We start from the raw sequence: 24,383 nt of genomic DNA on the forward strand, positions 1-24,383 counted from the left end.
ATGCCTATACTGATACATGCTACAACATGGACGAACCCTAAAAAACATTATGCTAAGTGAGAGAAGGGAGACATAAAAGACCACATATTGTATGATTTCATTTATATGAATGTCCATAATGGGCAAATTATCTACAGAGACAGAAAGTAGATGAGTGGTTGCCTAGGAATAGGGGAGAGAAGGGAATGCAGAGTGACTGCTAAAGGGTTTCTTTTCAGGGTGATAAAAATGTTCTAAGATTAATGGTAGTCTTGGTTGCACAATTCTGTGAATATAATCAATTTCATCGAATTGTATACTTTAAATAAGTGAATTACATGGCATGTGGATTATATCTCAATAACACTGTTAAGTAAGTTCCTTCTATCCACCTTGTGTATTTGTTATTGTTATTCTTGTTCATTTCTTAGTTGATAATATACTTTAAATCTTCATTCATTCATAATGAGGACAGCTTTTCATTTTAAGAAAAGAATCATCCTTTTCCTGCTACCTACATAAAATGACAAAACAAGGTTTCAAACTTAACATGACTTCGGATAATGAAAATTAACAGTGTTTCTTATTTAGAGAGCCAGAACAGAGCAGAGAATCTTGCCAAGAACCCGTCCCAATTAAATCCAGAAGCCAACAGGACAGAAATCAGGAGGATGAAGGCTGTGGGGACTGAAGAGCTTTCTCCTAACTGGGGTGGTTCTTTTGCATATATAGAAATAATTAGAATGTCCTCAGCACAGCCGCAATGTATTAAGAGTTGTAAACACATACAAGGTAAGCTTCACCTACACACTCCTAACAGAAATGTAGAGCCAGAGGGCCCCTCTCTTCAACGGTATAATTTGGGAAGTGGCTCAAGGGCCTCTCCCTTAAAACGTCACTCCAGGGGTCTGCCGGCACAGTGCCTGCAATGTCCATCATTGAAGTCAGCCCTGTGCCTCCAAATGGTCCTTGTTAAAAAAAAAGAAGTATTGCCTCAAGGGACAGCATAGTCAAAGCCTCCTGATCCTTTCACACAAACCCACCTGAGCAACACACCACACGTGCTCCGAGAGCAAGCAGCAAACAACAGCAGGCGCCCGGACAAGCACTCGACACTCTTGCAGTTCCTGACTCTTGGATCCTCACTCCTGGTCCTTGCTCTTTTTGGTGACCCCCCCCATCCCTCCCCCTCCCCCACCTCCTCTCTGGTATTTCTCCATTATTTTGGTTTTGCTTGCCCCTTAGCCCAGGTTCCACACACAGGCCCTGGGGACTCTACCACACTTAACTCTGCCAAAACTAAATGTTAGGACCCAAAGGAAAAAGTGAAGGCTTGAGTGAATGAGGGAGACACAGAATGGGGATTCTGGGGGCAGAAAGAGGCAAAAAGAAGTGTCAGGCACATAGGCCACTGCCTCAGCTGAGCCACAGTGACAACATCAAGGCATGATACATCTTGGGCCGTTCCTGCCGAGAGGAATATTTCAAACGCACTCTGCCCAGTTAACAACTGTGCCCCACTAAGGGAAATTTAGGGTTAATGCCAGTCAACAGCTTGGCCCACATAACCTAAATGCCTAAATGTCAATGCTTCTAGAATAATCAAACATATTTGCGAATTAGAGAGACTGAAACATTTCCTTCCGACGAGATTTGTTTAGAGTAAGTGTACTCTAGTCTGACAAAGCTCGATGTTTGTGACTGTTTATAAAACATTAAAACAAATCTTCCCATTTCTTGGATTTATAGAAACCTTCTCAGGTGAAATCAAAATGTGATTTTATTAACCAAAATTATTAAGCAGCTTCTCCTTAGAAGCTGAGGTAGATATACAGAGTAGGAAATACCACAAGGCCTTCTGAGGAAATCCAGTCTTTTCAGTCACTGGTCATTTCTGGGAGCAAAGGAGTTTACTTCTGAAGAAACAACTGGAAAATTCTAAGGGCTCTGTATGCTGGCTTATAAAACTACAAAAGGCTACTCTATGCAAAATGAATTATAGAAATGAGGGAGAAATCAAAACACAAAAATGGTGCACAGCTACACGGATGGGTGGTCTCAGGTCTCCCAGGTACATATGCAAAATGGAACCAGGTGACAACATCTGAGAGACCTGCATTGTTTTCCAAGTTTAGTCATATTTGAATACCTTGCCCCTGCTTTTTTTTTTTGGCCTCACCATGAGGCATGTGGGATCTTAGTTCCCCAACCAGTGATCAAAGCCGTACCCCCTGCAGTGGAAGCGCCGAGTCTTAACCACTGGACCGCCAGGGAAGTCCCAACTTGTCCTCTTTTTTATTGTTCTAATTAGTGAAAATAAAGGAGACCAAACACCGCATCTTGAAACTATTCATGGCACTTTGAGCCTTCCCGTGAGTGGCCGGAGCAGGGCAGTGGGAGGATGATGGAGAGAGGCAAGCTCTAACCGCAGAAGGTGGACTGGCCATGGTACTGCGCTCAGATTTTATCTCAGGTGGACAGGACAGCTCTGAGCAGGGCAGCGACATGGTACGTTTATGTTTTTAGCAGACTGCTGTGTGGCAAATGCTTTCTGGTAGAGCAAAAGTAAAAGCAGTGAGACCAGTGAGAAGAACTGTCCTACCCTGGCGAGAGGTGTTGGCTTAGAGTCCAGGAGTGGTCATGGAAATGAAGTGGACATGGCAAAGTATGGTTTCAGCAATGTTCCTGAGATAAGGCCAACAGGACTTGCTGACAGACTGGAATAGAAAGATGACAAGAAACAAGTGGAGACTCTGGAGATGAAGAGTAATAGAGGCAAGGAAGCAGAGGCTCTATTTAGAGGAGCTCTGCTGTAAAGGGGAGCAGAGATACAAGATGGTACCTGGGAGAATGTGGAGTCAAGTGAGGGAGCTTGTTTCTGTTGGGTGGACGAGAGGTATAGCTATTTGTGCATTTAAGATAAAAGATACTACAGTAGATGGGTGGAAATGAGCCAAAAGAGAGAATCAGGAGTCAGGAAGAGAGATACCTGCATCAGTGGCAAGAAGGGAGGAAATTTATTCAACTGACAAACATTTATTGAGCACCTATTAGATATTCTTTTTTCTTAAGAGGTTCACAGTCTAATGCAGGAGAAAGTAATATATATAAACTATTAAGCAGCAAAGCAATACCCAACAGAGGTATATATAAAGTATTAACGTACTATGATGGATAAAGAGTGTTAATGTACTATGACAGATGGGGGGTGGGGAAGAGCAACATACTGACATCAAATAAATGGCCAATTAACTTCTCTGAATTACTATTTTGCGTAAATATTTTTCAAGCAATTGTTCCCAATTCTACTTTTGATAAAACGAAGTCCTCTACTTTTGTGCTTCTAAAGAGCTACACAAGTATAAAAAATGGCATTTATTTAGTACAAGACTGAGGGAACCCAGTTTTAGTTGTCAATTAAAAATTTAAATAATGTTATCAGAGACAATACTTGTCTCTAATAATTTTTAAAGTTTTACTTACCATTTAAATTTTTTCCCAAGTGCTACAGGAATGAGCTCAGGAATAACTTTTCAACTCTGTAATGTTAAGTAACTAGTGGCAAAGGAGTTTTTACAGAAAACAAGTACCATCATTTTCTGGGCAGCAGGCTCTACATTTGGAAGGACTGCTCCAGGAGCCAGGGTGGGTTCACACAGACCTGTGCCTCTTGTCAGGGTCAGTCACCCCGTGTGAGATGAAAACCTGATCCACCCTCTGGGCAATCCTGCTCGGGCCATCCTGCTCTGACCAATCAGGCAAACCAGTCAAGCACAATATATGACATAAGCAAACAGTATTTTATTCCAAAGACTTGTACATATTTTCAAAATGATTCATTTCAAAAATCAGACATTTGTTTTTGATGCTTCAAGAATACCAACTGGATTAGGTAAAGTTTGCTGTTCTCAAAAACTATACCTTCCGATATCTTAAATCATATAGTAATTCTACAACAAAAACACTTGACCTCTAGAGAACTACAAAGGTTCAAAATCACAGATCTAGAATCTCAAAATAAAACAATTTCTGGGTTAGCGGACTTCCCTGGCGGTCCTGTGGTTAAGACTTCGCCTTCCAAGGCAGGGGGCGCGGGTTCAATCCCCGGTTGGGGAGCTATGACCCCCACATGCCTTTTAGCCAAAAAAACCAAAACAGAAAACAGAAGGAGTATTGTAACAAATTCAAAAAAGACTTTAAAAATGGTCCACATCAAAAAAAATCTTAAAAAAATAAAAACAATTTCTGGGTTAATGTTTCCCACTTAGACAAGTGGACTTAAATTTCCTTCTTACTGCACCTACCTGCTGAGCTGCATCTCCATTCACCAAGTGAGGCATCATGGCTACCTCTCCGTTCAGCAATGGTGGCAATTCCAGAGGGATCTGGTCGGTCATCATCATTGTGACATACATTCATGGAGAATTTCCCTCAACTGGCTTCCTGCAAGAAAATCACCATTTTTTTGAAAAGGACTCAAGACCAAAAAAAATTCACCTGTAACAAGTCAGCAATTTAAGTGCACCGTCATGAGGTCAGACGAAACTCAAATTCTTCTAATCACAGTATTGTATTAAAAGGGGTGAAGCAAAACCCAGGAAATAGCCTGAATTAGGAGACCACAAACCTGAGTCTCTAAGCAGCCAAGTGAAGACAACCTCTAGTTCCTCAGTTTCATTATTTAGCTATAAATTTTAAAAAGTTATGAATAATAGTAAGTCCCCTAACCCCAGGGATCTTCCTCAGAATAAAATGAGGTAACAATTTGAGAGGCTAAAAGTGTCAAACGAACACTGACCATATCATTATCTTTAAGGTAATTACAGAAAATAAGGCCTAAGAGAATGAGCTATAAGAAAAGTTTTCCTCAAAAAAAAAAAAAGCTGTTAACAAAGCACGTAAACAAAGGTTAACTGCCTACACTGCAGTTGTTGCGATTTCTGACCTTGCCATTAAATTGGTAATTAATCATGTTCTAATTATTTCTCTCCTGTCACCTCCTTGAATTGGACTTAACCTGCTGCACATTTACAGCTTTATCACTGCTGAATGTCTTGAGTTTTCCTGTACCTGACAGTACCCATGGCACCTTGTACGGAATAAGGCTTAATGGCACATTCCATTGTTTCCACAGAATAAATGATTTTCATACAGGTATTCAAAACAACGCCAAGCCCACTTTCATTCCATAATGGTACTTGCCACCAACATCTAGCTTTTCAATATAACAGCAGGAAACAATGAATTCCTATTCAGAATTATAATGTTCCTTAAGAAGTATTTACATATCCTTCAATCATGCCTAAAACTTTTTGTCACAAAAATTTTAACAGCATGGACAAAGAAGAATAAACAAACACACAGGCACACTATTTTAAGTCAGTTCAGAAAGAAACTGCCATGTGGTTCATTTTAAATTTTTTCTCATTCATAATAAAGTCCCCCAAAATTTCAAATTCAAGAGGATTTGGTAAATGAATCCTTTAATACTCAATATCCAAATCAGGCAAAACAGTGGGGCAAATCCTTTAATCATTATCTCTAATTTGTCTCAGGTGTGACGAATAAAATATTTCTTCTCGTTCTTAAAACCTCCATTCTGAATGTTAAATATATCTCCCTCCCCCAAATCCCATCCAAAAGATACTCCTTCCCTGGAAGTATCAAATGATGCATAAAAGCCACCCAAGAGATTATAAACTTTATTTTAAATCGGTAAAATTTTACACTATTCATTATAACCCCATTTGGAGAAACTAATTATTTTAAGCGCCAAACAACAAAGTCTTGTTCCAACTAGGGAAGCACATTCTATAATAACAAGTCTTATAATGCAGTGTTAACAGTATCATCATGCTGTTTTATGAGGCAATTACTCAGCTCCTAAGCAAATAAAAGTACAAACCTCAAAGCCCAGTACTTTATCCTAATGTAGGAAACAGATTCTTCCACAATAGAATTAACCAAGATAACTTCCACTGACACTATCATGACATCAACTGTTTGATTTTGAGTAGTACTACTAATGGAGTACTAACGTCCATTTCAGTTTTATTTCAAATATACTTAACCCTACTAGTGCATGAAGAAAGAATGGCTAGTTTTCCCTCAGATTGATATTACACAGGCCTATTTCTTAAGTGTAATGTTTTATTTAATGTTTCTTCAACGTGCAGGTTGGATAACCAGGGTACTAATTTACATTAAGGGTCTGAGGATAAAGCATCTGGGAGAAAGAAGCACTCCACACTCACTTCCACCTTTTCCTCACCCCTCCGCAGGGAAGAGCCCCAAGGCACTTGCTGGTAAGGTTATGGAGATTGTGGCTCCATCCTCTCCCCTCTCCTCTGCTAAAGTAGTGAGCACCAAAGCCCTCTCCCGCTGGGGGACAGTCATGGTCATCTCACAGACAAGCATAAGGATAGAACCTGCTCTTTTTTCATCCTGTGCACGCAGGTACTGGTAGGAGGGCAGAATTGTGATCTAGTATAAAATTTAGGCATTCCTGGCCACCCATCCCTAATACCAAAGAATGTCTCAACTCCCAACATTATGTCTAACACTGACAATTCCAATTTAAGAAACCTTCTGGTTGGCGTCGTAATAAACAATAGGACTTGCTATCATCAAAACACAGCAATCCAGCCCCACTAGCTGGCACTCTTAAGCACAGGTGTCAAGTCCAAACTGGGCAGTTAAACTCCAGGTTCTGCAAGTATGGGATAAAAGGACAGAGCCCCTCCCCAGTTCCATGAAAGGCTTATAAATCTATGATGAGGGAGGGTGGGAGCCAACAGAGAGCTGCAAAAACCCCCAAAGAAACCAAAGTCGTACACTCCTAGTGCCTCAACTCAACCATGCAACAACCGTACCTTTAATCATGGAGAAAAATGGAAGAATAAAATGAAGCCACAGGGCTTCCCTGGTGGCGCAGTGGTTGAGAGTCCGCCTGCCGATGCAGGGGACACGGGTTCGTGCCCCGGTCCGAGAGGATCCCACATGCCGCGGAGCGGCTGGGCCCATGAGCCATGGCCGCTGAGCCTGCGCGTCCGGAGCCTGTGCTCCGCAACGGGAGAGGCCACGACAGTGAGAGGCCCGCGTACCGCAAGAAACAAAAACAAATAAAATGAAGCCACAGAGCCACACTGCTCATAAGCAAAGTTGTTAACCCTCTTTACCGTAGGCCACCAGCTTGCTAAAATCCAAGGCCTACTTTCTAATGCCCCAGAGTTTCACCAAAGGTAAACCAGACTTTATTCTGCCTGCAATACAAGGTAAGAGACTGATCTAGAAGGGGTGGTTCACGCAGCCAACAATGTTTAAAACCCCCTTTCTACACTCCATGCACATACACAGGATATGTTCATTTGCCTGGAATTCAAGGGACATGTAGAAAAAGCAATAAGTTACCTCTAGGCAAGATAATGCCCAGCTACTTTAACAAAGCAATTGCCTGCCAACCGGTCCTTAAATTATCATAGAACACCAACAATTTAGTGCCGTGGACTGGGACAAGAGAAAGGAGGAGGAATTATAAAAGAATGAAAACCATAGATGCAAAACATAAAACAGGGTACAAAGTAGTATTTACTATGCTTATTACCATATTTTTGGTTATTCCCTGGTGATGGGGATGGGAGTCGGGTAGCAGGAGGTAATGACTTTTCCAAATACAAATGGAATGTCAAATGTTCAAGTTGTAAATTGGGAAAACCACTCAGCCCTAACCATTGACAGTTGAAGAAGGTTAAGTCAGGCCAAGATACTTGGGAAGGCTTGCCACGCATCAATCATTTAATGGTGACAGCTCCCCCCAAAGTGAGTCTCCTCTATTTTGGCTGATAACCCAGACAAAACTCAACTTAAACACCTTAAGAGGTGCTTAAGCCTCAGCACCACTGTCTTGAGGAGACCTGGAGAACGTGACATGCCTAAGAAAGCTGACCGAACTTGAACTTTTCAAATGGAATTTTAAAAATGAAGCCATGAATGTGGAAGGCTTACTATTCAAACAGTTAACTTTAAGGACCAAAAACTTTATTTGCAATAATTGTGGATGGAAATTATACATTTTCTTACTTCATTATAGGGCAGTCTGACCATAACTTTATTTTTTCTTAGGGATGTAGGGTCATTGTTTACAATACTGTGTTCAGTCACAAGGTGATGTACTAGGGAGTTACTAAGCATTCTGACCTTACATACTCAGAGAAATTCACCCCTACTTTGAGTTCTTATGTTTAAATTCTATGGGTTTTTTTTCTCTCTCTCTCTTCCTCATTAGGCTGTACCACAAACCACACCTCCTCAAATCTGAGAAACATATCCTAAATTTGCTGTCTTATATCTTCCTTGGGCTGGGAAGCCAGGCTGTTAGTTATACACACATAGAGGAGTGGTCTCTGGGGTCTCAGAAGCTCCCCTCTGTGCCTTGCACCATCCTCCCTGACCACGTGCTGATTATCAGCTCTGAGGGAAGCTGAGTGAGCCAGATGTGTGATCTCTGGATAACTGAGCTGTAACTGTTTTTTGTGTCAGTCAGAAAGTCTCATGAGGAATCACCCTGACAAAACCCTCGTTATCCTGGTCTGGGTTCCTTCTCCCTTGGACAGATGTGTATCTGAGCTGGCCAAAGCTTTCACAGAACTCATGCATTGCGTTCAAGGCTCTACAACATCCACACTGTCCTCCTCACACGCAACTGAGCTCTTGCAATAAATCCATTCTTTAGACCACTACCGTTTACAAATAAAGAATAAATGTGCTGCAGAACTAATCTGACTAAACCAATAGAAAATAGATGACCTCTACTACAATGCTTTTTTCTAATTCTCTGAACTTTTTTTTTTTTTCACATAGATCTCCAAGGTTTCACTCCTATTCTTTTTATTCTTACCCATACTTCTATTTCAAAGAATTCGGTGACAACCACAGGCCCTCACAACCTCTCCCCCTAACCACACATCCTAACACTAAAACCACAAGTGCTTCATGCCCGGCCAGTTCTATTCTTTTGATTGACAGGGGAGGGATGCCACGTGAGCACTTGTGGTTAACTTCCCTCTCTCCTGAAAGCAAGTCGTCTGTTACCGTCCTTACCTGCTAGCAAGGCCCAGAACCAAAGAACTTCTAGGCTAATGGCGGCGGGGGTGGGGGGGGCGCTGCATACTCTGAAAAAGAGATCCTCACTGCTGGTAAGACATTTAATTCTGTCCAAATATGCCCCCAAAGCTTTTACAGAACACCTTATTTTAAAATAATATTGCAAAGGGTCTTCAGTTTTTACATTACACTAGGCAACTGGGTTACTACTTTTTCCCTTTATTTTGCTTCCCTCACTCCAAGTCCAAAAAAGTTTTCCATGGTATTTTGGCCCCAGCCTATACTAAGAAACACACAGCCAATTTCATAAAAAACCTGATTCTCAGGAGAGAACCACAGATCCATTTCCAAAGGCCAGAGAAAGCAATTATATACTAGGAAGAATTTCTAACTTGAAAAAAACCAAAGCCCTGATCACCGCTGGAGGAGGTTTAAGTCTGTGAACCCAGCCTTCATGTTAGTAACAGAACGTCCTGGTCCTCGCTCCATAGGCTGATGACCCGAATTTCCTTACATTAATTCAAGATGTGGGTTAGCAGTACAGTACACAAATGGGTTTCAGGTGACAAGAGGAAAAGAAACCTAATGGCACCAAAAGGAGCAAAGCATAACCAGCAGCGCCAAACGGGGTGGTCCTACTGGGTGAAAAGAGACTGGCTCCCTGAGTCAAGTCTCAGGCCAGCGCCAAGGCGCAGGCTCCCAGGCTCACTTCACCTACACCCTGATGTGGCTTCTGACCTATTCTAAACTATCCCGGGGAAGCGTGTAAAAAATAAAAGCAGTATGAGAACCAGTAAGAAGAATGTATGTGTGCCAATTACACCTCAGTATAAAAAAAAAAAAGTACACATCATCAACTTTGACTTTTTGCTTCCATTCTGCAATTCAAATGCACTTTCAGAAGCGAAATGGGTTCCTTGATGAATGGGAAATGGATGGAAGCCCACCAATTAAGACCTATGAAGCAATTAGGTAAATAAATAATCTAATAAATAATAATAAAACAATTTTCAGAATTCATATCACTAAAGTTAATTGTGATTCCATAAAGCTTGTATCTTTTCCAATAAATTATACATTAACCAATCACCTTCACATAATCTAAACAGCATGTAAACATTTTGCTTCCTACATGCTTGTTCTGCAGCCTGGGAAAAATATTCTCAGGGGCACATTAGTAAAATCATAGCTCGATTCATACTTCAACAAAAGTTCCTTCTCTACTAAAAGTACTAAATGACTTCCAGTAGTAAGAATCTATTGTGGACCAGGTGTCAGAAAATCATCACAAACATACCAGAGAAATGTTCTAGCCATTTTTTTAAATAGTAATAAGGAAAAGAACTTTTTTTCCTGATTCAACATAGCAAGAAAAACCCCATTAGTAGTCAAAATGACAATAGGATAAACTTACTGAATCACAAAAAGAACGGGGGCTTTGTTTTGCTGTGTTGTGTTTGAGGCAGATGGGTTTGAGAGGTTACCAAGAAATTACTGTATCTCTATTCAAAGAATATAATTATCAGATAGCTAATGTTTTATGAGTGATTACAAGTTTCTTAATGGCTTCCAATGTAAAACCTAAGCCTAATAAAACCTAATTTATTACGACAAACATTTGTGCAGCTGATTTACACTTGTTTATGCCATGACTGTAGTAAAAAAGAAAAATCTTAAAAAGTCAAAATTTGACAGAGAATCACGTAGCACAGAAAAAAGAAAGAAAAACTGCTTTCATGAACTTCCTTCTCATACAGGTGGACGTTATGTACATATGCCCTCAGTCACAAGGACCAACAGCTTCTTAATGTGTAGTCTTCCACTCTAAGTTTTATTAGCAAGATTTAGAAAAACAAAGAGGGAGAGAGGAGGAAGGGAAAGAGAAACGCTGAGAGAGGAAGAGAGAGAAGAAAAAAAGTTTTTAAAAAGTTATACACATTTTTAAAACTAACGAGATATCAAAGTATCATTTGCTATTTTATTTTCTTTATCAGAAAAACCTCTTACCTTCCTGCTCCATTCTGGTTTTGAAAGGTAAACCCCTGATGATATTTCAAGACCTAGAAACTCTCAAAACGGTTCTAGCCTTCGGAGCAAAACTAGAAACAGCTTTCTGATAACTGTGGAAACACCAACAGCATCAATAGAAAGAAAAAAATGATGAAAACAAAATAGAAACACTGTGCAACCTCCTTTACCACTGAAATTGAGAAAAACCTGCTCATCCATCAACACACATCGGACTGTTTTTACTATGTTCCTGCTACCGTGAAAGCAGGACTTTTCTTTCCCTTCTGGTAACACTAAAGCAGTGGCTGTGGCACTGGCTCTGACCGTGTGGAATTACCATGTGGCCATTTAGGAACCTGATGGGGGGCACTGCCATTGGACAGGAAAAGGCTGCAGGTGGTTTCAGTGCTTCTCTTTGTACCATGTCTCCCGTACACTGTGGGCAACCATGAGGAAACGTACTTGTACGGGCAAACACTCTCCTTCACTTTTCTGAAAATCAAATTAAATTGTGCCCAAAAAAGGATATGGAGAGAAACTAAAGATATTTATTAGAATTTTTCACAGCCCTTCCGCTAAAAACTGTTCAAAGGACCAGTATGTTATGGCAAAAAAGCACTAGAGCAAAGAGACCCCAAGACTGAGTATTGGAAAATATGAGTTCTAATTTGAGGTTTGCCAATAATTAGCTTTAAATTTGGGCAATTAGAATTTCTTCTTTTACAAAATGACAAGATTATAGATTCACCTTTAAGGTTTCCTTTTGCTCTTAATAGACTATGTTTCAAAACACCATTGCCTACTGTGCTCACTTCATACAGATTAATAAGCAAAAGCTAAAAAGAGAGGTTTACTCAAACTCTAAGAACCTGTTTCTCTTACTTGTATGAGTATAATCTGAGCCTTCTGCATAAGAGAGGAAGAACCTAAGTAAAATGTTGAAAAAGAACGTATTGAGTAAATAGTGATAGTAATCACTGTGTTTTTATGCCAATGAAAGCTAATTTTACAGCTGAGTTCTACACAGCTGTGAAAGAAAGACTCTTGCCATGGCTTGCCACTTGAATGAAAGGAGTGGTGATAACTGTTCATGCAGAAAAACCTCTTGAGACATGAGCAGTACCTGGAGGTATGCACCCAGCTGGTTGGTTGAGGCACAAATAGTCTGGAATTTGTCTTCTTGTCTGACATGGGTTCATTAGTGAAGTTAAATCACAGTTGTCTGAAAAAGTTCCTAACCTTAAAGACACTCTCGCTTTTTGCATCCAATTATAAACACAGGAGAATTAGGTGGCAAAGTTTAAATTCACAGAGAAATCCCGTGAAACTGAGTTAGATTAAAAGCACCGCTGCCACCTCTGCCACAGATTAAATAACAATAAATGATTCAAGCAACAAATAAAAAAAAGAATTGTCTAGTGTGCTCCAGAGGCCAAGGAGGGATGCCAAATAGTCTAATGTATAGGCCCTGCCTTTGAGAATACATAAATGCTTTCTTTTTTTTTTTTAAATTTGGCAAAGCATAGTCATGTCTGAACTCAAAACTACCATACAGGAAAGGCACTATTTTCTGAGAAGGAAAAAAAAAAAAAAAAACCTACATATCTAAGGATCATATGTAAGCATTATATGCATCCTGAGGCTACTTTTATCAATGTAATTCTCCATGAATATACAGAGGCTGGTTGCTTCCATAGCCCCTTAATATACTCCAAATCTTTAAGGAAACACAAAAACTTAAAAAAAAAATTCTATCACTACATATACACAATCTCTTGACCTCTGATCCACATCCACACATAAACAGCTCAGTTCTGAAAATATTAACTAAAAGGGAAAGGGGGTCCAACTACAAAAAACGTTTACCAACCAAAGGCCCATTTGTTTTGTTCATTGTTTTTAAACGGTGTTTAAAGAAGTTAGCAGATGTAATTAGACATTTTTATTAGAACATCTAGACTCCAGGCACACTCAGCACAATAAATTTCACATCCCTCTCTCACATCCCAAGGATGACAGTCTAGCATCTAACAAGAAACATTCCAAAGCTATGAGCCCTTATTTTCACACATATCCAAGCTAACTTTGTCACATACTTTACCCAAAGATGAGAAGAACTGAAAATACTTCTTTTCAGTGAGATTCAGAATTGTGTGGTTGTTTGTATCTTTTTCTATAGGATGTTGAAAAGAAGTCTAGAAAACTATAGTCCAAGAACAGAAGAGGTCACTCCTAAAACCCTCTGCAGCTCCAGGTCTCGCCACCTCCCCACCAGTCAACCTGCAAACTGCAAGGGCGGGGCAGATACAGAAAGAGATGAGATGGGAAGTCAGAAGACACGCTCTCCTCTCCATCCCAGCACCAGAAGCTCACTCCTCACCCAGCCCCTGGGCTACTTACTACCACCTGCCTGGAAGCCCCACGGCACTGTGACAGGTCCCACTGCTCGTCAGGGCTGTGACTCAAGGTGGGCCTACACAGGCCCTCTGGGTCTCAGTTTCTTCATCTGTAATGTGGGTGCTTTAACACAACTTCTAGAGTCCCCTCTAATGAAATCCAAAATGTATTTTATTACTCTGCTTTTAGAGATGTATTATGAATTAAATTCACATTTCTATAACCACTTGGGTACCTAACAGCCACGTGTAACACCCTTTATTGGTGTGTGGGTGGGATGTGTTGCAGACACCCAACAACTGACCGTTTCTGTGAAAGGATGAGAGAAAGAGCCCCAAAGCAAAGAAGGGCATGGCTTGCAGCCCCTGCACACTAATTCTTACCTAGCCTCTCAACCTTCGTATGAAGGAGGCAGTATTCCCCTCTTACCGGGTATTGCAGCTAAGGCTGAGAGAGGTTAAGTAAGGTGCCCATAGAGACTCAAAAAGTGATGGTAAGAGTCAATGCTCTCTGAGTGAGCTGATTATAACATCTAAGAATCTGGCAACAAAACATGGAAGTGGAAGGACTGATGAAAAATTCACAGGTTAGTGAATTTTAAAAATTAGATAAAACAAGCACATAGTACAAAATTCAAAAGATAACTTTCGAAGACATCCAATCAAAGTACATTTCTCTCCTATCCAGTCCCCAGTTCCCCATACACAAAGGCAACAAGTGTGAGTTTTGGGTGTATCTTCGCCAAGATGCAGATTTAATGATTTTTTTAAAACACTTTTCAAAGTAGCTTAGGGAAGGTTAAACAAATCCACTGTACTATCATGTAGTCCAGATGGTTAAAAATTATGGAGAAAAAGAAACCAAACTATAAACTACTAAAGTTACACCCTCTGTGTTGATTTTCAAAGAGATATGCCATGATTAAACACAAAGGTAAAATTACTTCACAAAGGAGGGCAGCTTAGCAAGTCATCGATGAGGAGAGTGTTAGAACAAGGTATCTGGTACAAAGGGTTTCAAGATTCTATTATTTTCAATATCTCAAAAGGACTAAGCTGAAAGGAATCTTCTAAAATAGCATCAAACAAAAGGACATGAACAGAGATAATCATCCATTCTTTTAACAAATATTTATTGAGCATCCACTATGTACCAGGGACTGGACTAGAATTCTAGGATTCTAGAAATAAAGGCATGATGTTAAATAGCATTACACTGAAATGTTATATTCGATTAACCCAAATCCACATTGGATACTTCTGACAAAACCGAAGTCAACAGACCTCCTTGCTCTATGAAACCTTTCATCTGAGATAAGCTTCAATGTCTAAACTTGGTTTCCCAGCTGTGGCATCTTTCCTACTCTTAAGAGTGTGCCAAAAGATGAATTTGTCTTCAAAACATGCCACCTGCCTCAACCTTCATTTCTGATTAGCCAGGAGGATACTAAAATTGTTTCTTTAATCAGCTCATATAGAATTCAATCATGTTTATTTAACAAACTCAGTTTTGTTGAACTGAATAGATGTTATAAAACACTCATTACAAGGAAGAGCTCTGAAGCTGTTACTTCAGCCTGGTAGAAGCATCACTGATGTTTTATCCAATTTATACTTAAATATGTATTTCAAAGATTTCTAACATTTTATTACTAATTTTAGATGTTGGTTCAAATATTTCTTCCTCCCCTATGTGGGGGAGGGTAGAGAAATCAATGAGAATAGTATAGGACACACTGAAAATCAGTTTACAAACATGTTTTTAAAACAAACTATTTCTTAAAGAGTCATTACAACTGATGACATTCGCATAAGCAGCTCTGCATTTCACCTAATATGACTAAACACAAAGCAAATACCAGGTGTTCCTTAGAACTTACAAGGTACTGAAACAGAAAATTCACATGAAATGACACTTATAAAGAAACAAATTAGCAGGTGCAAAGACACACTGTGTAAGGGAACACCTATTTGCTATATCAGATTTTAGCCCATCACAACAAAATTTTAGCATGAGCGACCACTTTCCTAATTCAGACTAATATTTCTGAAAACACAAAAATGTGGAATTCTTCAGAAAAAACATTTTCTTTTACTGGGGAAAAAACAAAACTGTCCCGTACCATAGAGCATCAAAGAGATTCAATAAATGAAATGACAATTGGTGTATACATACCTATATGCAAACAGACAAATCTAAATGTTTGAAAGCATGATGCTTGCCTATATTCTAAACACTCCCTGTGAATAATGACATCATTAATTACACTAATATAATTTGTTAAGAAAATGTAAAGGGGCTGCATTCATTTATTTAATAAATACTCACTTAGGTTCTGCTCTGTGTAAGACACTCTTTTGTTCTAAAATCATTCAAATTCTAAATTTAAGGCGTCCACTAATAGGCTTTAAAATCTTTCCAGAAAAATAATTTTAAATTTCAACTCTGCTACAAAACGCATGTTCTCCAATTCAATTTTCATATTTCTCCTCATGTGAAAGCATGAAAGACACAAGATACTTTTCAGTTAACATTACTGAAGAACTCAGAAGCATAAGATTGAAAAAGACAAATAACATTTTAGGATTATTAATAGTTATGACCTCGCGAACCCCATTAAAAGAATCTCAGGAACACCCAAGGGTCCCCCATACCACACTTTGACAACCACTGCTCCACGCCAAGCACCTTAGATGTAAAAATATAAGGAAAATTTAAACTCACTTTCTAGTAGACAAAGATTGTTGTCCGTATTTTATACTCTATACATCCACAATTCACCCGGCAGGGTCTGAACAAAGAATAATTAATCCAAATGAAAAGGTATCCAAATTCCACCATGGATTTTTCTCTACAGGACTTTATGTTACACTCTTTAAAGTACACTGGTGAAACAAATTCATTTGGTGAAATCTTGAGAAAAGAGCAACAGGCTGGGGGGATAGGAAATGGATGTTGGGGACCAGGTACTCCCCTGCTGGGAATGTCAGCAAACATTCAGGGACCGGGTGGGACCTGACTCCAATAAATCCAGGCCCATTAGACGGGGACCCCATTCAATCTCTCAAGTAATCATATCCATGCCCTGGATTCAAAGCAAACGATCAACTCCAAGGAAATAAAGACAAATAATTTTGTGTTGCCATCCCCAAGTAAGAATCTTATCTGCTCTGATCTCTAGACCTTCATTTACTGCTCAACAGAGCCCATTCGAAATCCCAAGATGACTTGATCTAGTATTTTCTAGGGTCACTACTTTATTTTCTTTAGCCACAGCCTATTATGTTTTTCATCAGAGAACCCAAAAGGAGTTTTCTGAGGCATAAGGATAACTCTTAAAACAAGAACCTCAAGTTTCAAATATAGACAGAACAGTTAGTAAGAAGGTGACAATCATTTCCTAGAGCAGGAGAATTAGCAAGATCAAAATATGCCACAGCTAATTGATTTACATTCAGCAAACACTCTTAGATAAGTGGCTTCCCTTTTATTTTTAAAAATAGATTTAACAAGCATATTAATTTTCCACCGGCCATTATAAATAAATGCAACTACAAAATATCGTTCTTTGCAAGGGAGTTCTGGCCAGTCGCTGTGAGCCTGACCCTAAGTGGAATGTGTATTTACATTGCCGAGAGGGTGCATTGTGTACTGGTGGGAAAGCACTTCTCACAAACCTCCCATTCAAGGGAGGCCTCCACAATAGGTACTCACACAGGAAGCAGGCCTCGCTAACAGCACCTCCAACTGTTCCAGAGAGAACTTTCCAAGGCAGGGGACGGTGAACCACTGTAAATGCCATGTTCACAGGCCCCCCACTGCCTACACTTCAGGGTCAACAAAGCTGGTGTTGTCCACAATCATTCCCCCGAGTTCTTCCCGAGGTAAAAGGGACACAGTCAACAACTGCATTTCACTTCTCTAGCTAATCTCTCAGGGTATCACTTTGTTTAAAAAAAAAAAAAAAAAATCACAAGGCCATGACATGTTTCTCTCAAACTGGAAAATAATCCCAGGAACTTATTGCTTTTCAAAACTAATGAACGGTGTTAGTACTGGATATGCAATTTTTTTTAAATCAAAACTTCAACACTCACTTCATTATCTCTACTGAAAATTAGGGTTCCTTAAATACTGACCATTTTGCTTAACTGCAAAGCAAAAAAAATAATTATTTTAACTCCTCAAATAGGAAAGTGGGCATTGTCAGCATCATATCAATGACTTCTGCACAAATATGTGAGGAAATAAAGATAATGGTGACACATGCCATCAAATTAACCAACTGCTGATGGAAAATGCAATTAACAAATAGGTTTTACCAATTTACTACTACACTACAAAACTACCAGTTTGACTTTTTCCTCCCTACCTGAGCTTTTAAAAAAAAAAAAAACACAGCCAGGTTCTTTCAAAAATGTTGATTAAATTCTCAATACCCAAGTCTCTCAACGTGCAAAAGAGAGGAATATTCTTAGGCCATTAAATAACTTAATGACATTGGGCAAGGGGCAACTCTTCTGGCTTATTTTTCTCATTTCTCTAATTAGAGGGCTAAACTCCATGATCAAGGTCCCTGCCAGCTCTAATAATCTATCGATTTGGGGACGGCAACAAAGAACATCACATTTAATACATACATCTCAAGGGTTTATTGGAAGTCTAATACTTAAGGCAGCCACCATAAAATAAAAGGCATGTGCACCCATGCCAACCATAAATAACAGCACTTACTAGCTTCAGGAAGTCACTACTGCAATATAGAAAAAGTAAACCAGAAATCACATGGAAATGCTCATAACACAATATTCAGCGAAAGGTACAGAGGATATATGTACATGTAATCGTTTATGAGACTGAAATGAAATAAAACCAAAATGTTAACAATGGTTAACCTATGGATAATGAAATGAGTTACATTTTTTCCTTTGTACTTAACTATTTTTGAGCATCTATAATTTTTATAATCATAAAAGTTAACTTTTAAAAACCCATATAATTCCATCTACATTGTACCATGTGACTGTTCAAATTTTCACGATGAAATATTTCCAAACCACTGTACAACATAAGGTAAAGACCTAAAAGACACGGATTTAGCCAAGTCTCCCAGAACGAACTTTAACCATTCAGCCCGGGACTATGTGGAACACAACAATGGAAGCACATCTGTGGTTAAGTAATAGATTTGGTAACATTTACAAAGCCAGACCTGGGTCGTGCTTGCTGAGTAATCCCTAGATTAGGCATGCTCCCTAGGACCAACCCAAACAGTTTTTTTAAAGGGAGGAGGGGAAAGCAGGTTCCTCAACCTTACTTTTTTTAGATAACAAGCACTCCAAAATATCCTCTTTGAACTGCCAAAATAAATGGAACTTTCTGGGTGGAGAACTCTCCGTCAATCAAATGAGGCTCAGCGAAGATAAACTAATAATAGAAATCTGTTCCATACTTACTTAGCTGTGCTAACTATGCTAGTCCCTAACTAGCACAAAGGACTTCAGAAACTCTAGCTAAGAAAAGTACAGGGTGGGACCAGAGAGTTCCCTTAGGGTTGGTAGGCCTCATTCTCAGTGGAAAAGTAACTACCCACTCTAATTTTTATGGTTTCTCTCCACCCCACCTGCCCTCATCTGAAGCCTAAAAATATTTGTCCCATATTTTAATTCCCACGTCCCCATATATTAGAACATATAATACACGTTCACTCTAGGAATCTGGAAATACAGAAAAGTAGAAAGTTTCGATTATTCATAATCACATCACCCAGAAACATCCACTGTTAAAACAGTGATGTGTTTCATTTCAATTTTTTTCTAGCCACGTGAAATCTATAAAGTTAGAGGGCTACAGTTGACACAGTATAGACCTATTTTTTATTTTTGATATTTCATGATTATAACACTGACAACTTTAACAAAATAAAGAACTGGTTCCTAAGTGACATCTTCAGAGAAGGTGGCAAAATCTCCTTCAGGTCCTTGACCTTGGCACAAAGCTAGGGAATACATGGCATTCAACTGAGATGACCAACGTGTACCCAAAGGCATAATCTACTTCTATATGATATCCGGTTATAATGACACAATACACTTAGATTGTGTGCAAATATTTAAATAGAATTAGGAAGTGAATGGTCCCCACAAATTACTGTAAATTCAATTTTTTGTTTCTCTGTTTCCATATATGTAAGTTTCTAAAAAGTAAAGGTTTGCTTTCTGTTTCCTAAGAGCTATAGGATGTTTTCTGTTAACTGTTCGTAATACTTTCTTCACAACTATAAACCTACCCTATCTTCTCAGCAGAATAGACGTATCATGAATCAAGGGTGATGGCACTTTGACCCAAAACACTTAACCCTGAGCATCTAGGTGTATTGCTGCCAGTAAAGTTATTAACAGAAAACCAGACTGGCAGTGTATGATGTGACCTAAACTACCTTAGTATAAAGTATATCTCAGCATAAAATAGTGAAAAGTCGGAAGCTGTCTCATCCACACAGTGGAAGACCATGCTGCCACAGGTTAACAAACAGAAGGTCTACGCTGTGGTCTTATTTCTGCAAAACTAGGAATATGTTTATTTTTCACAAGAGAACAGAAATAAAGGAATATACACCGAAGTGTTCACAGTGACTATGGTTAAATAGCTAGAATGAAGAATTTTTCATCAACACGTTCTGACCTTTTTTTTAGTGGTGCTTTTGCTAGGGAAGAAAAAAAAACATATTGAATATATAGAACACAGAGCATCTTAAGGGCAATCTCATCATATTTGTCAAATCATCCAACGGAAAAATGAGAAACAGATAATGGATATCTGATCAATGAGAATCCTATGATACAAAACACACCTCTACGACTTCCTGAAAAGGGTCACTGATGGTGGCAGCCCCACCTTCTAAATCGGTGCAGCAGCTCACAGGTGTGGTTTCCGCTTCACCTTAGGCACAGTGGGCCGGACCCACAGTGATGGTGAGGACTCCGCTCCTAGAAGCTATTTTCAGTTTCAAGATATATTACAGAATCCTGAATCTAAAAAGGAACCTTGAAAAGTTCAGTCTGACACAGGCTTGTACAATATCTAAACATCCCAAATTGACCAGAGGCTTCAAAATATCATAACCCAGCATTTTTTTTTATTATGCTATATCTTTCAGTTAGTTTTCCTGGATTTCCTCTCTCAAACAGTTGGTAAAAACACATTTATTTGGAATAACAGGATGATAGGAATAGATAAGGTCAGGATTAGACATAACCATGTCTGAGTCAGTTAAAAATATAAACTGTTGAATATTTTAAAATCACCACTAGTGAAAGGATTCTTCCTTTAATAAAAGTCTGCTCCTCTGACTCTTCCTTTCCATTACCAGCAGCAGAAGGAGCAGTGCCCTAGTTCAGGAATTAAATCAAATCACTTCTAGATTCTGGAACCATCTGGAACCAACTTATCCTGCCTACCATCTCTCTCTCGTCTCCCTCTTCCGTCCACTCTACCCTGCACATGCAGACCATGTAATTCATTGTGAAACGTCACCTCCACTAGGCCACCGCTCACTCTCACAAACCAGGGACTCTTCAAGCAGAGGCCAGAGCAGCTCTCATGAGATGCGGAATGAGGGACTTCGCATGTGGAAGTGGGAGTTCTACTGAGCTAACTGCTCCGGTTAGTGTTTCTTCAGGTGTGACGCAGGAACTACTGCAACAGAATCAGGTGGGGTGCTTGTTTAGAAACACAGATTCCTCACGAATGTTCACAGCAGCATTATTCATAAATGCCAAAAAAGGAGAAACAACCCAAACATCAACTTTAGAATAAATAAATAAGACATGGTAGAACCACACAACGGAAAAGAACTTGAAAATAAAAAGGAATGAAGTACTGACACGTGACAGAACATGGATAAACCCTGAAAATATTATGCTAAGTGGAAAAAGCTAGCCACAGAAGGCCACATATTGTATGACTTCCTTTTTATGAAATGTCCAGAACAGGTGAATTTTTAGATACAGAAAGGGTGTTTGCCTGGAGCTTGGGGCAGAGGTGGAGGGGTAGAGGGATGGCAGGGCAGAGTAACTGCTAATAGGTACTACAAGGTTTCTTTTAGAAGGTACAAAACGTTCTAGAATTTGATACTGGCGATGGTTGTACAACCTTGCCAATATGCTACAAATATATACATTGCATTTTACATCTTAAATGAGTAAACTGTATGACGTGAATTATTTCTCAATAAAACTGTTTAAAAATACGGATCCCCGGCTTCCCCGGTGGCGCAGTGGTTGAGAGTCCGCCTGCTGATGCAGGGGACACGGGTTCGTGCCCCGGTCCGGGAGGAACCCGCGTGCCGCGGAGCGGCTGGGCCCGTGAGCCATGGCCACTGAACCTGCGCAACCGGAGCCTGTGCTCTGCAACGGGAGAGGCCACAACAGTGAGAGGCCCGCGTACCGCAAAAATATATATATATATATATATATGGATCCCTCAATTCCACCTCAGAACTACCAAATCAGAATCTCTGGAGGGAGACCTGGATATCTTTCCTGTGAACAAGGGCAGGTGATGGGAATTTTCAGAAAAGCTGTAAAATACACTAAACACTGTCTTAGATCTTTCCTAATATGACATATGTAGGCAAGATAGTATATTCTGTAGCTCAAAAACATTTCTCAGGCCAAACAGATCCTCCACAGTCCCCTGCCTATATAAATGTATTTCCTACTCTGCCCACACGACTCTCCCTCCTACCAGCGTCACGACTCTCCCTCCTACCAGTGTCACGACTCTCCCTCCTACCAGCGTCACGAGGCTCCAGAAGCATGTGACTGCTGAAACTTTGCTCCTGGTACCCCCCCCCCTCCTCTTTCCTAGGACATCCACCTTCTGTCTAAGCCTTATCTGTTGCTTAAAGCTACCTCAAGATTACTCCAGTTTACAATGACCTCCACTAAGAGCCCTTTGGGCCTTCCTGTCCTCAAGTGTGAAAGGAGGGTGATGGACTGCTGGACTTTCTTCCATATCTGATAGTCTGAGCCTCTCTGAAGACTCAAGAGACACTCTAGGCAAGCAAACTTTCCTCCATTCAGTTCACTTATTACATCCAAATAATGCCTCTTGTGCAACTTTCTCCCCTACTCGATGTATGGGGAAGTTAAGAAACTTGAGGAAGAATTTTTTTTTTAAGGCTGGAGAATATGCACCTGTTAAAAAGGTCCTCAGGATACTGCTATAGGGCCCTGGCGTGTGGTAGTGTCTCAGCTCTTTGATGGATTCCTTGATACTTAAGAAGTCACTCCTTTAGCTACAGTCTATTCAGACTTCTAGGTTTGCTGAGGTTATCTACAGAGATCTTTTGCATGGGGGAGACCTGCCACTTCTGTACTGCTTCTGTTTGACATATGAAGGTTGCTGTTCTTCTTTTCCAAGAAGACACTACCAACCCCTATCAAAGAGACCTGTAATATATGTTGTTTTCTCTGCCAGTGATGATGGCTTTATGAAAGCATTTGAAAGAAGAGTTGTTAAGGTTAGAGGTGCATTCCATGGTCATGAGATAAACAAAATAACGGGCCCATCTTGTGATCAACCTGCAATCTCCTTTTCTGAAGCAGTCTAAAGCCTTTCATCACTGCCCCCCACCACGTACACAACGCAAGGTCAGTGAAACGCCACAGCACTCCAGATGATGTTCCTGGAAGCAACACAGTTTTCAAAATTGCTCTTCAGTGACTACTCGTGTCAAGATGAATAAACAAAAATTCCACATGTGTTAAAATAAAAGCCAATTTTTTGAAGAAGCTAGTAACTTTTGCATCACAATTTATAGGTACAAAATGCATTCTTATATTTCCAGCAACTCGTAAGGACAAAGCTTCATAAAGCTGAAATTAAGATGCTCCAAAACACATATACATAAACACACATATACACATGTATGCACAGATATACACTCCTTAGAAAACACACTAGGAAATTACATAGCCCTTGATACTATAATGCCAATTTCTAAATCTATAAAATATCAGAGTCCTGTAATTTCTAATAGTTTTTTTCAGATGTTTGCAAATTAACGGAAAACGTGCACCTCATCTTCAAACTGTACTGTTCTTTTCACGTGTTAGTATTATATAGATAAAAACCTTGGTAATTCAAAATTATTGAGGAAAATCCCATCTATATACATGAAAAGAAGCAACTGCAACAACAAATATAAATGCAGCTAAAACTGTCAATAGCATTGCCAAGTGGAACTCCTGCATGCTCTACTTAACAGATAAGACATACCTGTACCTCTAACAATTGCTACGTCAAAAAAATATTTTCCCATGGATGGACCCAGAGATTGTCATAGTGAGTGAAGTAAATCAGACAGAGAAAGACAAACATCATATGACATCGCTTATACGTGGAATCTATAAAAAGGGTACAAATGAACTTATCTACAAAACAGAAATGGAGTTACAGATGTAGAAAACAAACTCATGGTTACCAGGAGGTTGGGGGAGGAGATAAATTGGAAGATTGGGATTGACATATACACACTACTCTATATAAAATAGATAACTAACAAGGACCTACTGTATAGCACAGGGAACTCTACTCAATACTCTGTTATGGCCTATATGGGAAAAGAATCTAACAAAGAGTGGATACATGCACATGTATAACTGATTCACTTTGCTGTACACTTGAAACTAACAAAACATTGTACAACTATACTCTAATAAAAATTTTTTAAATATATATTTTCCCAAGTACTTCAGAAGAGTTTTATTTTATTCTACTCCCTTCTCCCTAGGTCCTCCACCCCAGTCTTATTTGAGTAAATTATTTCCCAACTTCTTCATAGCCACTGAAGAGATTACTACGATGAAAACTTAAATTAGCTATATTAT

The 24,383-nt window shown here is 39.5% G+C and overlaps 1 protein-coding gene across 7 annotated transcripts in view; it reads right to left on the bottom strand.

Moving 5' to 3' along the window:
• The window catches only part of FNDC3B (fibronectin type III domain containing 3B), a 356,837-nt gene that overhangs the window by 285,994 nt on the left and 46,460 nt on the right, over positions 1-24,383 (bottom strand). For all 7 annotated transcript variants that reach the window (XM_089910834.1, XM_089910832.1, XM_022572178.2 and 4 more), the window contains exon 2: positions 4,284-4,422. In XM_089910834.1, the coding sequence (XP_089766960.1) occupies positions 4,284-4,394 (111 nt within the window). In that variant the 5' untranslated portion in view covers positions 4,395-4,422. The remainder of the gene's footprint in view (positions 1-4,283; positions 4,423-24,383) is intronic.

This window comes from Delphinapterus leucas, chromosome 4 (assembly GCF_059928025.1).
Source record: "Delphinapterus leucas isolate spDelLeu-1000000601 "Yukka" chromosome 4, BTC_Dleu_Yukka2, whole genome shotgun sequence".
In the NCBI taxonomy this organism is placed as follows: Eukaryota; Metazoa; Chordata; class Mammalia; order Artiodactyla; family Monodontidae; genus Delphinapterus; species Delphinapterus leucas.